We start from the raw sequence: 16980 nt of genomic DNA, 5'->3' as shown, positions 1-16980 counted from the left end.
TCACCAATTCAAGAGAAGCAACTCTTGAGAAATGCAAAGTAGATTGTGGGTTCACAAAAATATCTTGCTGGTGATGAAAGTAAAGGCATTCATTGACAAATTATAGGTGTGTTGATATGTCCCTTTGTGAAAACGGAGCTCAAAGGGGCACATCAACAAACAGAGGTGAATAAGTTAATTCTCCCTAGTGTTATCAGCCAGGAACAGTGCTCAGACAGGCTTGGGAGAGTCACAGCTGACCAGCAACTGGGAGAGCGGGTTCTTCATGGGGCCCCCAACTCCTACTTCTTCCTAATTACTGCCCAGCCGATCCTGTCCTGACTCAGCTTGGCCCACACACGGGCTTCAGTTCAGTCTTTGACTGAGGATGGACGTGCCCATGACAGCACCGAGGGCCTCAGGTCTCTGTGTGTGTGTGTGTGTGTGTGTGTGTGTAGGGAACTAGTTACAGTTATTTCAATAAAGCAGATGGCTTGTCTTACCTTTTCAGGTCCACTGTCGTCACATTAAATATAACACCTTTCAGCCAAAGAATCATAAAGAGACGCTGAGAAAAGGGGCAATTTCCGATACTCTCACCATCATAACCAGCCTACAAGTGGAGAAAGAGATTTCCATCTGAATCAGTCTCATGATTATAAATTCCAGCACCACAATATGCACATGCAAAATCATTATAGGTTGATATCAATGGTCATGACACTGTGAAAATCCTTCTGAGGCCATTTTACCAGCCTCGACGTGGAGCTGGCAGTGGATGTAGGGGATGGGGGAGAGGACACCCAACACACACACACGCGCGCACACACGCACTGCACTGAGTATTTTCTGCCTTCCCCACCACCTCACCACTTCCTGCCACACTGGACCTCTGATCAGCAATTCACAGATGGAAGGAGCAGCAGTGGCAGCTTCCTTCATCACCAAAGGCGAAAAAGACACACCCTTTCCCTCCCTCTATCTCTCCATCCTCTCCAAGGATCAAATATTCTTAGTAGCTTTGGTGTAATAGCTAAAACCTGGAAACCACCCAGATACTATCAAGAGTAGAATAAATGTATCAGTGTAGTGTATCCATGCCTTGAGATACTACACCACAATGGAAAAGAATTAGCTATCATACAAGCAACAGTGTGGCTGCATCTCACACACATAATGTTGACAGAAAGACACCAGACTGAAAAGCATCCTGCATGATTCAGTGTAGGCAAAGTTCAAGCACAAGAAGGCAAATTTCTCTATGATGATGGAAGTCAGAACAGCAGATATCCCTGGAATATCCCTTCTGTCTCGAAAGGACAGAAGGAAGACTTCCGGGCGGTGTCAATGTTGTTCTATGTCTTAATCTGCATGGTGGCTACATGGTTCTATTTGAGTGATAAAAGCCTTAAGGTTTGGGTACTGTTGGAAATAGATGCTTGGTGCTGCAAAGAAAAATTAGCACTGAGACAAAGAATTTTTCAGTAATGCAATTTTTACTTCCTGGACTGCAGGAAGGGTTTTCTTACTACCCATTGTGCCAAGAGAGTACAATGAACAAAGGGAAACATACAAATGTATCCCTTACGCACTTGGGGTCGTCCTTACTGCTGTGTCTGATCTCCATTGGTTGGAGGCAGACCTCACAATCTAAACTAAAACCCAACTGGCTAACAACTTAGAACTTTTCTAAACAGGTAAAAGCAGTGGAGAGCTGGGACACGCCTGTGAGCACGTCCAGCACAGATATCTTGGTTGAAGTACAAGGACATAGAATGTACCACATGCCTGTGAGCATGGCATGTCTAACAGCTACATAGGATAGGGCTTAACAAAGAGCTACTAGCAAACTTGTTTTTTAACAAGAAAGGAAACTTTAAAAAGGAACTTTTCTACTTCCCACAGGTACTTTACTGAATATAAGTGAAATGGTTTGTATATTTGTCCCAGTCCAAATCTCATGTTTAATCCACCCCCATGATCCAATCACTTCCCGATATGGGAGGTGGGGCCTGATGGGAGGTGATTGGATCATGGGGGTGGACTTCTCATGAATGGTTTAGCACCATCCCCTTGGTGTTTTCCTCTCTATGGTGAGTTCTTGCAAGATTTAGTGGTTTACAAGCTGTGGCACTTCCCTGTCTCTCTGGCTCCCGCTTCGGCTCCCGCTCCCGCTCCCGCTCCGGCTCCCGCTCCGGCTCTGGCTCCTGCTCCGGCTCCTGCTCCGGCTCTGGCTCCCGCTCTGGCTCTGTGACTTGACTGCTCCCCCTTTGCCTTCCACCATGATGGTGAGTTTTGTGCAGCTGCCCCAGAAGCTGAGCAGATGTCAGCACCATGCTTCCTATAAAGCCTGCAGAATTTGAGCCAACTAAACCTCTTTTCTTTACAAATTACCCAGTCTCAGGTATTTCTTTATAACAATGCAAGAACAGCCTAATGCAATAAGTTTTACCTAAATACAAAATAAAAGAAAGTTAAAATCTTAATTAAAAAAAATTACAGAATTTGATTCAGTGGGTCATGCACAGGGCCCAGGAATCTGAATTTTTAACACATTCCTCCAAAGTGATACAATGCTGGTGGTCAGAAGCCATGCTGTGAGGAGTCCAGCCTTCATCCAAGCTTGGGCAAGAGATAAGGCTGGTGCCACCGGCATTACTGTCGATGTGTAAGACAAAGTGATGTGAACCCCCAACTGGACGATCCATTGGTAGGAAGACTTGCAGGGCTACCCAGGTGATAAATACAGCTCCATAAACACAGGGTTATTGGTGACCTTACTGCATATGAAGGGGCACCAATAGGCCCAGATCACTGAATTCAGAGTCCCTAAGCTCCGGGCCTGTGCGTCACATCCCCTCCACTCTCCCCTCCCCAAGCCAGCATTAATTTCCTCTCTGCCTGTTGGAGGGGAGGGTCTGAGAATCTCCCCAGGTGTCTTTGAAGGTACTGGGAGCCTGAAGTGTGGAAGGTGGACAGTTATGACACATACATCCAAGTGGTCACAACAACTCCCTGCAGATGGGTCCTGAAAGGCACCCACCCCCTCCCCCCCTTGAGGCTGTTCCCCACCTTGGGGTCCCACCACCCTATGACCATTTTGAAGGCCACTCCCATCTCCTCCTCACTCCCTGTTCTGTAGCAAGGGGAAGCACAGAGCTGAGTTAGAGAAAACTCTCAGTGGCTGATGACCTGGGAACCCTCTTAAACCGTGGGACTTCCTTAACTACTGCAGGCTGGAGCACAGTCAAGCCAAGCGAAGGGGGAGCAGGGAGGAGAAAGCGCAAGGACACATATTTCGGCCAGTCCTGACTTGCTCTGCAGCTTGTAAACCTCTTATTTTTATAGTAGTTACACGAAGCACAGGAAAGTCTAAAATAAATTCTGCAAAGTGGGGCAACTGTGTTCGCTTTTCCTCCCGTCTCTCTAACCTTTCGAATCCTCTTATAACGCCTTGCGTATGTGTAGAATCTCTCCTGAGTGTGTGCGTCCGGTCCCGGTGAGGGGCGTCTTGCTCACACCCCCTCGACAAAGCGCTGCCTCTGGAATGGGCCCCTCTTGCACTGACCTCTCTCCACCATGGCATCTGCAGAATAATTATATCACGCGGGGCTCTCCGCCTGCTCCGTCTCTGGTCTCAAACTCAAGTCAGCGATTTCCCTTGAAATTGCTTTTCTCGCTATTTCCTGAACCCTGGCAGCTACTTCTTTAGGGGGAATAAAGCGGATAGGAGCAATAAATTTTTCAAAAAATAAAAACTGCCTTAGTCATCCAACTCAATAAAAACTTAAACTTCTTAACAGGCCCCTTCTCGGATCTGCAACTGAGACAGAACGTTTGGCCAGAAAGAGGATGGGACAACGTCTGTTCGGCCACAGCTTAAGACACTGAAGAAACTTGCAACTATACACCCCCCCACTCCCTGTGGCCTTAAAACTGAATTGTCCTGACCCAGCATGGCTGGTGAACCACAGGCTGTTAGGCATTTTAGAATTAGCCAGCAGTGGTGACTGCCAATAGACAGAATTTACATACCCAGTGTTGCCTCATCGCAAATTGCTCTAAAAAATTCCTTTCTGTCTCAGTCTGTTGTAAATGAGGGGGTTACGGGAACATGGTGGGAGTGACTAGGACGCCTTGCTGCCTAATTTTATTACCTTAATGCGCTTCAGTGCCTGGATGTGCCAGCAAAAATAAAGGCGAAGATAGGGCATCTCCATTGCCCATTATTGAGCAGTAATGGGAGAGGATCGCCTTGGTCGCATTCATTAGCCAGACAAGATGATGGGATAAAGACAAAGATTCCGAGGGAATAACTCACACTGTCGCCATAATTGAGACATTTTATCATATGCAGTTTTCTTTTTTCCCCCAGTGCTGATAATTATCTCAAGCTAATGCACTCTGGGCTAAAATTTCTAGCAATTCTCAGCTTACGGAGGACATTTTTGTATGTATACATTTCTGAGCAAATAGAATTAAGCAGTTTGAGAACGCAGAGTGTCCTTCGTCTCTAGTGAAGACTTAGGTGCTTGGACAACCCAGAATTGCCTGTTTGCCTTTCAAATTCGACTTTGTTGAGTACCTCCAAAGGTAATCCTCGAAAGAAAGACACAGTGCCTCCGACGCCACATTCTGAGAAACTCTGTTGGCCACTGATACCAGCCTCGCCATCTGAGAACCTGGGGACTCTGCTGGGTCCTGGCCTTGCGAACCTCCCTGTCTCTAGGGCTCCCCACCAAGGCCCAAATTGTGTGAGTCCGAATGGCAGCACGAGGTCACCAGTTCCTCCTCACCACACCCCTTCTCTAAATTACAGACCCTCCTGCCCGCTCCTTCCACATACTCTACCCAAATTTAGATAAAAGACGTTTTTCTTAATTTTCTCTTTTTGTTCAGGTAAATGGCCTCTCCAGTGGCTTGGAGCTACATGTGTGGGTCACCACTCACACTGCCACCTTCCACTGGACAGCTCCCTGCCCTGCTTGCTGCCTTCGAAGGACCAAAGCAATGCCTGGCGACCCAGCGCAGACCTGATGGGGCGATGACCCCCCGAGACATTCTTGGCTGTTCTGAGCACCCCACACTCTCCTTCTCACCAGCGCAGGCCACCCCCTACCACCTTCTCGACTCTACCGTCTTCCTAGACAATTCTGTGTGGGCTTACCTGGTAAACACGTTCCATCAAGTAAGCACTTTTCTCTACTCTGCCCAAATACAATGAAAAACAATTTGGAGGAGTGGCGAGATTAACAAAGAGGCCACAAAGCAGTAATATTTTGATTGGTTCTTTTTCTGATAACTGGCTTTCAACTAAGGAGGCCGGACATGCATCCTGTGTGCAGGGATGGATGCCAGTCCCTGCAGAAAACCAGGAGAAAGACTTGGCATCTGGTGGAGGGATCTGGGGGCAAGCAGCTGATTTGAATCCATCGCAGGATGTGGAGAGTGGGTGAGTGACAATGGGTCACTCCATTCCAGTGTGCCAGGGGGACTTCGGACTGAATAAAAATGGTAGGTGACCGGAGGAGGCCAGAGTCAGAGACAGAGTGAGTGTGGGAGGCCAGGGAGTTGTCCTCAGAGGGAAACAAAGGGGCCGGAAGACCCAGCCAGTGCTCTCTCTGTTGGCAGCTGAACAGAACTGATGGAAAGCCAGAGAGAAGGAGTTAAGGCAGATCAGACGGGAGGTGACTCCCTCCTCCCAGTCCCACCCACACACTTCCCTGAATCCCTTCCCGGCCCTTTGCTGGATGCCCAGTGGCCTCACACGCTTTGGACACTGGCAGTCAAACATATACTTCGTGGCCAAGCAGGAAGATCTTGGCCTTCAAGCCACATAGCCAGCCCTTCTCCTGCGCCTGCCCTGCCCCTGGAGGCTGGGCGGCCCTCCCCGCAGCACAGGAAATTTCACTGAACATACAACTGACACTAGGAGGTTGATGTACGGGGTTGATGAACACACCTCGTGGAATGTGTGAGTTGTAAACTCAACCCAGGAGGGCCTGAGGGATATTACTGCCAACATCTGGCACGTGGAATGGCTGATGCTTGTGAACAAGACACCCGGGAGCCCTGGCTGCACACACCACATCCCTGCACCAAGGCCTGACACTTGGATCAAGTCAAGACCCAGAGATTGTCCCATCCCCTGGAGATGGCTTTGGGGCATGGGCAGGGTTGTCTTATCGGGTCTTCTATTTCTTCTGTGAGGAAATAGGTGAGGAGCTGGGGTGTTTCTGCCCCTGTCTATGGGGGTGTCTGGAGTCAGCGGCCCCCCATCTTTGGTCATCAGGGTGTTCCTAGTGCACAGGCAACACTCACAAAATGACTGGGGCCTGTGTCCAGGGGCTCCCATGTGGCTGGGGCTGCATCCCCCATGGAAAGTGCCTCGCAGCTCCTCCCTGCTCATTCTTTCCTCCGCCAAAGTCCATGAACTTTTTCCCTTCCAGAAGTTCACAAATTCTCACTACTAAGAGATCACCCGCTGAGAGTCACATCTAGGGGAGAGAGGAGAAGGGGAGGTGGGAGCGAAAGTGAGAAGGCCTGAGTCACCCACAGCAACTCACCCACAGTCACCTGGCTGCCTTCTGTGCCCAGCCCCCAGTCTGATGGTCATGATGTAAAATGCAATATTTACATTGACCTGAGACTTCTTGATTTTGAATAGTTCTGTAAATTAAAAAAAAAAAATTATGAGACTCTCCATTTGCCTGATGAGTTGAAATTGCTCTTTTCAGGCAACATCAGCTTTCTCCAAGGCAACACGGGGGAGGGGAATGGGTGCTGGCTTTGCAGCCAGGGAGAGCCGTGTGAACCTTGGCCCCACTACTTACTAATTGTGTGGCGTCGGGTGATTCATTTGTTCTCCCTGAACCTCAGTTTCTCCTGACGGGGAGGATGGAGACAGCAAACCACCATGGCATGTGTGTACTTAAGCAACAATCCTGCAAGATCTGTACATGTACCCCAGAACTTAAAGTACAGTAAAATAAATAAATAAATAAACAGGGCTACATGCACCTACATCATGCCAGATCTGTGTGCAATACCCTGGAATACCCGGGAGCCCAATAAAGGTGGCTATTATTGTCATTATCATCATCAACCTCATCATCATTAGGCTTCCAAACCTGAGCACACCAGATTAGACAATTACGGAGTGCAGGGTACTTTTTAACAAGCTTCAATTAGTGAGATTTTTATGCCAAATTGTACAGTCCTTAAAGAATCACTGATTTTTTTTTTTCTTAAGAAGTAACACATCCTATACCTACCTCAAGTGAAAATTAAGAACTGAAGTCCCTTTCAAAACTGCAAAGCAAACAGATCTTCAGCCAGGAGACAAACAGGCAAAAATCCCTGGCCAGGCATTTGTGTCTGGGGGCCAGACAAATCTCTTGTAAAAGGTCGAGAGAAGAGCACAGCTGGACGACTGCGCACACCTTGACCCGTGGCAGAGGCGGCGAGCCCCAGAGATCTGCTTCCTTTTCAAGACGTGACACCACAGTCCTCTGTAGCGGTGAAAAGGCTAAGGTCCTTTCTGACTTTGGGGGTTGGTGCTAAGAAAGCCTGAGCAGTGGGCAGCTGACTTGTCTACCACCCCCTGGTAGAGGGGGAATTCCACGGAAGGGTAAGGAGAACATAGCCACTCCCGATTCACAACTTGAAGTTCAACACCATGCTCCTTTTTTCCTTCCTTCTTTCCTCCCTTTCTTCCTTCCTTTCTTCCTGCCTGCCTTCCTGTCTCTCTCCTTCCTTCCTCCTGTCTCTCCTTCCTTTCTCCCTTCTTCCCTCCTTCCCTCCCTTCCTTCCATTTCTTTCCTTCCTTTCTCCCTTCTGTCTTTCTCTTTCCTTCCTTTCTTTCCTTTCTTCCCTTTTTGTTTCCTTCCTCCCTCTCTCCCTCCTTCCCTTCCTTCTGTTTCTCTCTTTTCTTCCTTCCTTCCTCCTCTTTCTTCCTCTCCTTGCCTTCCCCTCTCTTCCTTTCCCACTGTCCAGGATCTGCCCATTGAGCCAGTTTCTCTGCTCGAATGCTGTCTTCTCTCGGGCAGCTGCTCTGTCTTTCACAACCCCATGCTGCCTTTCCAGAATCCTCCCACCTTTCCAGAATCCTCTCGCCTTTCTAGAATCCTCTCGCCTTTCCAGAATCCCCTCATCTTTCTCGAACCTCCTGTCTCCCAGCAGGCCAGTTCTTCGACTTCCTTACCCCCTAGTTGACATTTCTTTTCCCTTTTCTGAAGTCGCCTTACAGGATCATCAGCTCTGCCTGGTTTAGCATGCAATTGGTTACTAATTGTTTCTGTAGATGACATTCCTTCAGAGCAGAACGGTGTCAGCCTCCCTACAGAACAGGTGCTAATGCTTCATTGGGGCCTGCCCCATGTTAATTTTCTTCCCACTTCCCGTGGGAGTACAGGGCCAGGCCCATGGAAGGTACCCCACGAAAACTCACGTCATGGAGCAAATGACCCCTGTCCCCACAGGCCTATGAGATTCCTCATCACAGGGAGCTCCTATAGAGACAGCGAAACCACCCCTCCTGAAGGAGAGCCTCAGCGTGCCCAGCAGTTCTCCCAGCCTCAGCTATCCCCAAATGTCTCCCCAGCCTGCCTGTCAGGGGCTCCTTTCCCCACACAGCCAAAATGATGGGCACTGGGTGACCAACTCACTCTGGTTTTCCCAGTACAGTACTGATTTTAAAACTGGAAATCCCACCATCTCCCCCTAAGTTTTGAGCAAGCTGGGATTATTGGTCAGATAATAACTATTGTCTGCCCAGATAAAAGCCTTATTTTTAGAGGAGAAATACCATTGTTGATTTTTCATCACCAGGAAGCTGGCCTTTGCTCCTCCCTAATGAAAACACTAGCATAGATGAATCCATCAGACTTGATGGTTAACACTTTGAATGCTGAGGAGGTGGGATCCAAGATAGGGAAATATCAGAAGAGAAGGGGAGAGGAAGGGAGGGGAGGGGAGAGGAAGGGAGGGGAGGGGAGGAGAAGGGAGGGGAGGAGAAGGGAGGGGAGGAGAAGGGAGGGGAGGAGAAGGGAGGGGAGGGGAGGAAAAGGGAGAGGGGAGGGGAGGGGAGAGGAGGGGAGGGGAGGGGGAGGGAACCAGATAAACTGAGCTGAGGTCCATCACTGTTCAGGGAGGAGATGGGGAATTTAAGACAAGCCTAACAAACACCCCAAGTCTGTGCAGAACCAGCTAATACAGGGACAGCCTTTCCCCTCCCGGCTTTGGCCACTTTGGAAAAGTCTGCTGCTCAGATCAACTAAAGATGCAGTTAAAACCAGCGGTGTAGCTCAAGTGGCAAAGCTACCCCAGAAATGTGGCAGACACTCCAGACCAAAGGGCACCACCCAAATGGGCCAGACACCAGGCCCTCCTCATTTCCGAATCACTCTCAACAAAGGCTGCAATTTCTCTTTGATCCTCCATACTGTCCCTGGATTAAAGAGAAAAGCAAGAATTTCTGTCCAAGTCCAATTGGGAGACCCTGCAGGCATCCCCAACCCATCAGCAGCTGTGAGAAACGAGCGCCCTGGTGCACCTGAATGGGCGCTGCATCCCAGGAATTTAGAGATCAAAAGAGCAGTATCAATTCCTAATGCCACCTAAGAACTTAGCCCCCAGTTCTCATTCTAAAAAGGAGATACATAATTACACGCATTTCTCAAAATAATACACCTGAGGCCTTAAGAAGATCACAGATTCCAGTTCTGTCTTTTACAGATGTGATTATGACCAAAACGGCTAGGTTGCAAAATAACAACAGTAATGATGATAATGATAATGATAATGATTGATAATGATAGCAACTAACACATAAGGAGCATGGGCTCTGTACTGTTGACAGTGCTGAGCACTTATATCAACTCAAATTTAACCCTAGCAACAACCCTATCCGATATAGGTACTACCACTATCTCCATTTCAGAAAACCGAGACACAGAGACGTAGAGAAACCTGTCCAAGGTCGAAAAGCAGGATTCGAACCCAGGCAATCAGCTAGTATCCATTCTGTCATTCCCAAACTAGACAAATGGGGGGGACCCAGGGCCAGCAGGGTCCTTTCTCAGAGTGACGGGAGTCGGCTTGTTTGTTTGCTTGTTTGTTTTACCCAGCTCTGCTCAGTAAGGTTTAGAATCCATAGTGATAAGAAAACACATATCAGAAGCAGGTGGCAAGTGCGAAGGACAAACAGTGGTTGGGACAGAAAATGGAGCTGGGTTGAGGCTGTAAAACATCGTGCCCTGTGCGCTGGGGACAGCGGGGAGAAAACATTTGGCAGTCCCGGTGGACAACTTTGGGACCAGGTGGGCCAGGGTTGTGGCGATATATTCTGTCCCCTCTGTAGGAAACTTTGCTACAACTCCAGATGACAATGGATTTGATGTTGCACTCCCCAACAACCACACCTAGAGTGCAAATGGTCCTTCTGCCTGATTAACAACAGGCCTCATCCTCCATCCCCACGCCCTTGGCCAACCTGGCGGGGCGGACATCCACCTGCCCAAACCAGGGAGTCCTGAAAAGCCTGCACCTGGGCAAAAGATTCCACCTTTTCTTCCAACAGGGCAGGCAGGGCTGTGGGTCTCCTTGGAAAATCTCATTGAATCTGCTTTAATCTAGGCCATCGTAGCCCCAGGTAGCACATTTCATGTTGTTTGGCCAATAGAGTTTGGGGTCTGGAATTTTTTTTTTTTTTTGAGACAGAGTCTTTCTGTTGCCAGGCTGGAGTGCAATGGCGCAATCTCAGCTCACTGCACCCTGGTTCAAGAGATTCTTCTGCCTCAGTCTCCCAAGTAGCTAGGATTACAGGCAAATGTCACCACACCCAGCTAATTTTTATACTTTTATTAGAGACGGGGTTTCACCATGTTGGCCAGGATGGTCTCGATCTCCTGATTTTGTGATCTGCCCGCCTTGGCCTTCCAAAGTGCTGGGATTACAGGCTTGAGCCACTGCACTCAGCCAGGTCTGGAATTTTTTAAGGCAGGTAAAACCAATGTCAGCCTTGGCCATGAATAGCTTTCAATAAAAGCACCTAGAGAGCATTGCACGCTAGGTAAGGCCACTTCCTAATGTAGGAAAGAAACTTTTCAGACTTGCTCTTCTCACTTCAGAGTCTGAGGAGACACTGGTTAGGGTCAATAGGGCAATCCCAAAAGCAGCCAAGCAAATAACCACAAACTGACTTCCAAATAGCTCAACCCTCGACCACACTCTCTCTGGCCATGGCCTGGAATGACCACGACAGAATGTGAGAGAACAAGCTCTGGGGCATTTACTGGTGCAGTAGGAAGAATCATGGCCCCTCAAAGACGTCCATGTCCTAGTTCACAGCATCTGTGAATGCCTTACCTTGCATGGCAAAAATGACTTTGCAAATGATACCAAGGTTATGAATGCTGAGATGGGGAGATTATCCTGGTTTATTAAGCAAACCCGATCTCATCACATGAGCCCTTGAAAGTGAGAACCTTTTCCAGCTGTGGCCAGGAAAGGTTTGATTAGGGAAGAAGGGTCAGAGAAATGAAATATGGCTGGAGTAAAGATGGAGGATGGGGCCATGAGCCAAGACATGCAGGCAGCCTCTAGAAGCTGGGGAAGGTAAGGACCTGGATTATCTCCTAGAGCCTCCAGAAAGAAATGCAGCCCTGCTAGTGCCTTGAATTTAGTTCGGTGAGACTCATGTCAAACTTCTGATAAAGACAACTGTCAGTTAATAAATTGTAGTTCTTCAAAGCCACCAAATCTGTGGTAATTTGTTAGGAAAATGATAGGAAATGAATACAGCTGGATTTCCACATGGGAATCCTCGACTTTTCCCCAGGACAGTTCAGCAGGTAACTACTAATCAACATACAGAGGGACAAACCCAGAAGCAGGTAGTACTTAGTCTGTTTCAGAAACTTCCTGCATAGAGCCACTCTGCTCCTTTTCCAAACACTTGCATCATGGCCACGGGTACCATGGAGGAAAAGTGAGAATCCCTGCACTGAACCTCTAACAATCAAGGTGTATTAGTGCATTCTCATGTTGCTACAAAGAACTACCTGAGACAGCATAATTTATAAAGAAAAGATGTTTAATTGGCTCATGGCTCTGCAGGCTGTACAGGAAGCATGGCTGGGGAGCCCTCAGGAAACTTACAATCATGATGGAAGGTGAAGGGGAAGCAAGCACGTCCTACATGGCTGGTGAAGGAGGAAGAGAGGGGGAAATGCTACCCAGTTTTAAACAACCAGATCTCAGCCTGGGCAACATGGTGAAACCTCGTCTTTACAGAAAAATACAAACAAAAAAGTAGCTGGCCATGGTGGTGTGCACCTGTGGTCTCAGCCACTTGGGAAGCTGAGGCTGGAGGATTGCTTGAGCCCAGGAGGTCAAGGCTGCAGTAAGCTGAGATCCCATTGCTGCACTATTGTACTTCAGCCTGGGCAACAGAGCGAGACCCTGTCTTAAAAACAAAAAAGAGAAACAAACAAACAGAAAACAGCTCTCATGAGAACTCACTATCAAGAGAACAGCCAGGGGGAGGTTCTCCCCATGATCCAGTCACCTCCCATCAAGCCCCTCTTCCAGCACTGGGGAATCACAATTCATCATGAGATTTGGGCAGGGTCACAGATCCAAACCCTGTCACAAGGCAAAACCACGACTCCTCTGCATCGACTTGTGAACTGTAGGGAGGCCTGCTTGTTCCTTCACGTCACCTTTGGGGCCACAACTTCTAATGGACAAGCCCCAAATGGAATTTTCCAGATGGATTCATGTGATTATTTTTCCCCAATTTGTCAACTTGGCAAGAGTGATCTGAAGTCCTTCTAGCCAAAAAATCTAAGATGGCACAGACCTGGATCATCACCATAAGAGGATGAAGAATCTACCTGTGACACTTTGCCTTTTTAAATCTTGATTCCTTACTAAGGTTTTTAGAACCTGCCTTCAAGCATCAAGGTAGGGAAACAACTTTGGGAGGCCATCGGTGCCCCCTAGTGGTCAGGAGATGCACTCATTTTACCATCTCCATCCCTAATTAAATTCTGTGGGAAAACGTCACAAGTTCGTTTTTAGCCCCTGGAGGGGACTAAACCATCTAAATTTCCCTGGGACTCAGCGATTTCCTGCTACACAGGATTTTCAGTTTTAACACCAGAAAAGTCCTAGAAAAACTAGGACAAGCTGGTCTTTCTAACCCCTGACAGACCTCCTAGACTTCATGGAAGAATTACCAGAAAAAGGCAATGTCTTTCTGTTCAGGCGCCTCAAACAGAATTAGGATCTGAACAGTGTGCTTTTAAAAAATGCATCTTGATTTGAGGTCAGCAGCTGGATGGTGCATACTTTGCCTTATGTTGGGAAAATAGCAATTTAAGATTGGTAAATTATTTCTCAACTCTCATTAAAGAACAAGGGGTGGGGTGGGGAGGAAGTCCAGTGGTGGGAGTGTAGGGTCATCTCGTATGCTGGCAGAGCTAACCTAAAAAAGAAATTCTAATTCTCTCTAAAAGTGTTCAGATTCATCTTTCTCAATTGGTTCAGAATTCTCAAGCTCCTCTGTAAAGTTCTTTAGAAAGGCACAGCTCCGGGCCAGGCGCAGTGACTCATGCCTGTAATCCCAGCACTTTGGAAGGCAGAAGCGGGGGGATCACAAGGTCAGGAGATCCAGACCAGCCTGACCAACATGGTGAAACCCTGTCTCTACCAAAACAAACAAACAAACAAACAAAATCACCCGGGCGTGGTGGCATGTGCCTGTAATCCCAGCTATTCAGGAGGCTGAGGCAGAAGAATTGCTTGAACTGGGGAAGCAGAGGTTGCAGTGAGCTGAGATTGTGCCACTGCACTCCAGCATGGGTGACAAAGCGAGACTCTGTCTCCAAAAAAAAAAAAAAGAAAAGCATAGGTCCCTGGAGGTGGGGGTCTGGGGAGGCACCTGCCTTCTCTTCTTCTTTCCTTAGAATGTTTGTAAGTTTTAAGGAGGCCAAAGGCCTAGAGCAATCTATTAACAAAGGAAAGTCCAGTCCTTCAAACACACTCAGGTAAGTTTCAATGACCAATATATGAAAGTTCTCCCGCTGGAAGCTGAGAATTGTGTAGTACTTTTTGTTTATACTGAAACTAGTCAGTAAACAGAAAAATCTTAAGGGTTCTCCAAGAATTATTGAGGGGATGTGTTCTCTTTCCTGGTCCACAAGGGGGCGTAGTTTTAAGGGCAAGAACTTCCCAGCACCATGGCCCACTCCCAACTCTCTCCATCTGGGAGATTTAATGGTTTATGTTTAAATTTCCAGGGCACAGGAAGAAACAAAAAGTCAATCACTCTACGGGAAGTTCTAAGGAACTCCTTTCACTGGCTCAGGGTCTTAAAGAAGATGGGGGTTCCTCCCAGGTTAAAAGTCCCCTTCTTTCACAGCCCTTTGGACTCCATGTTTGGGTCCCCTTCCACGAACACTCCCTTCGTGGAAGCCATCTTTCTTTTTCCTGGATTTTCCCTCTGGAGTCCCCTTCCACACCCCCTCGTGGAAGCCTGTTTTCCCCTCCTAAACTCCATCTCTCTCTATTCCCTTCCACTCAGTGTGGAAGCTGCTTTCCTCTCCTGGATTCCATCTTTCTGGATTCTCTCACTCAGTGTGAGAGTTAGCTGTTTCTTTCTCTTTCTCCTGTTTCTCTCTTTCTTTGAATAAATCACTTTCTACAAACACTTTTGAGTCCGGCATTTACTGCGCATTGTGCCGTGATCCCCTCTCTCATTCTTGAGAGGGCAGGAGACCAAGAACCTGGAGAAACTTCCTCTCGGGGAGCTGAGGGCCCCCTGAACCCCTCAAGCCCAATAGAGCATTATTATGAGATCAGGTTTAGGGTCAGTATGGATTTTAGAATACTTCCTTTTAAAAGATGGCAGAAATCAGAGGCTTTGCAGTCAAGTAGAAGTCAGGTGATCATCTATGTGGTATGATTTGCAAGATCTGGAAGAATCCACCTGTCTAAAAAAGGCTGGTGGAGACCAGCCTTCCATGAAAGCCTGAATCGCAGAGGACTGCCGAGAAACAAAAGCCACAGTCTGTCAAGGTACATATGTGGTTGTCTTCCCTGGGACCAAACTAAAAGGGGGCACCAGCTTCGGTGACCTCTAACCTCCCCACGAATTGACACTGCCTGTCCATTGCCTCATACACAAAATGAAGGTGTTCGTTTTCATAACTTTTCTATACCTTCTCACCTTGACGCTTTCCCAGAGTGTCTGAAGAAGTGGCGAAGCTAGATGAGCACTCTTGCCCCATCTTAATAAACTACATTTTGTAAAGACATGCTTGTCAGATCTCTTTCTAAAAAGTTTGAGGCAGTTTTGAGAAACTGTATTAATTACTACAGCCGGTCATTGTCGCTATAAAGTATCCTAATATTCAAATGTTAAAATTAAATCACCTGGAATTTTGAAAAACAGCAACCTAAGATACTAGATTCGGATTGCTACGTTAAAGTTCTCAATAGATCTCACGGATGACATGTTCACTGAAAAGTTTTGCTTCATTTCAAGGACAAACAGAACAAGAGCCACCTCTAGTTAATTAGGTCGTCAGTTTCTCCTGCAGTTGCCTTGCTTAATGGAACAATTTCAACAAGAAAAGCAAACAAATGAATGGCCCTCAGCACACACAAAATTGCTTGTAAAGGAGGGAGGCAATTGCCAGATCAATGGTGGGATGGTATTTTTTATTTAAATGCAAATTGAATAAACTTTGCCCTATATCTTCATGTTTAAGAAACCGAATCTGTGTCAACCTGCTAATTTTCTCTGACACTCCCTTTTGTTTTCCTGGCCACAGAGATTTAAAGGAAAGCCTGTTTTACTAAACCAAAACCTCAGGTTTCACAAGCTTCACTCAGGCCAGCCTGACACTTTGCATTGGTGAAAAGAGACAAAGGAATCAACCAGGAGTGCATAAGAATCATATGATGTGTTAAATTAGAAAACTTGGCTTTAAGCTTCAAGAACAGGAAAATCAGTGTCAGAATTCAAAAACCAAATGTGGACTTTAGGAAAATCACAGAATTTTATTAGAACTATGAATATGTTCAGAGGAGTGACTTCTCCAATTTTAACTGTTAGATTTCAGTTTTGTATTTCCTTGTAGTCTCTGAGTCTTTACAAGTTAAACGGTTCCTAGTTCATGGGAAATTTATTTGCTAAACTTGAAAGTCCTTTGTCAGTGAGCAAAGGCATGCAATACCCCCTTGTAGAAGTTAGCAATTTAAAGAGAGAGCTTTAGGATACCTCAGACATCATCAAATTATCTGGAAACTTTACCTTCCCCCACTTTCCACTGTTAATGACTGCAACTATATTTGATGGCCTGGTTTGACCCACTCGAAAAGAAGGCTGTGGCCCAAGACCAAAGGGTATCAGCTGCTCTCCAAACAAGGAGAAACACCAGCCTGGCTGGCCAAGGCTAACACTCTGGGCTTTATTATAAGGAATTCTTTTCTGTGCCACATGCTTTTTTTGGCATATATTTTAACTCCCTTCCCACCCTCATCCACCCTGGGGAAAAGAAAAGGAGGGGGCACCTATACCATTTCAGGATTCCCTAACCCTGACCCAGCCTGAAATCAGCTTCATGTAATTGTCCACAAACCAGTTGAGGAACAAATATTCAAAGTCTCCTGTTTTCAAACAGGACAGTTGTGCTTGGTGACCAGGAAGCCAGTGTCCCTAACTGGCTGCAAATCATATGGAGAACACAGCAATCCAGTGTCAGGGCAATGAGTCACTTCATCTGCCACATGCAGACAAACACACCAACACCACACAAAGGAGGGGCTGCGATTTTCCAAGTAAGTTCCTGTGTTACCCTAAATCCTATCTAGGCCAGTCCAGTGACTAAAGGAATTGCCATATTTCAGTCCTGTGTGAGGGGGTGAAGCAAAGTAAGGCTTTAGAAAACTGGAATTCAAAAAGGAGGCAATTAAATATTACTCTACAGAGAA

At 47.1% G+C, this 16980-nt stretch overlaps 1 protein-coding gene across 1 annotated transcript in view; it reads right to left on the bottom strand.

The window, feature by feature from the left end:
• The window catches only part of CLIC6 (chloride intracellular channel 6), a 48898-nt gene that overhangs the window by 10607 nt on the left and 21311 nt on the right, over positions 1-16980 (bottom strand). Inside the window, exon 2 of the mRNA XM_012445877.2 lies at positions 483-592. Coding sequence (XP_012301300.2) covers positions 483-592 — 110 coding nt within the window. The remainder of the gene's footprint in view (positions 1-482; positions 593-16980) is intronic.

The sequence above is a fragment of the Aotus nancymaae genome, unplaced genomic scaffold (genome assembly GCF_030222135.1).
Source record: "Aotus nancymaae isolate 86718 unplaced genomic scaffold, 86718_ANA_hifiasm-v0.15.2.pri h1tg000022l_1, whole genome shotgun sequence".
In the NCBI taxonomy this organism is placed as follows: Eukaryota; Metazoa; Chordata; class Mammalia; order Primates; family Aotidae; genus Aotus; species Aotus nancymaae.
The sequence above is the reverse complement of the archived record's forward strand: the minus strand, read 5'-3'. Positions and strand labels throughout refer to the sequence as shown.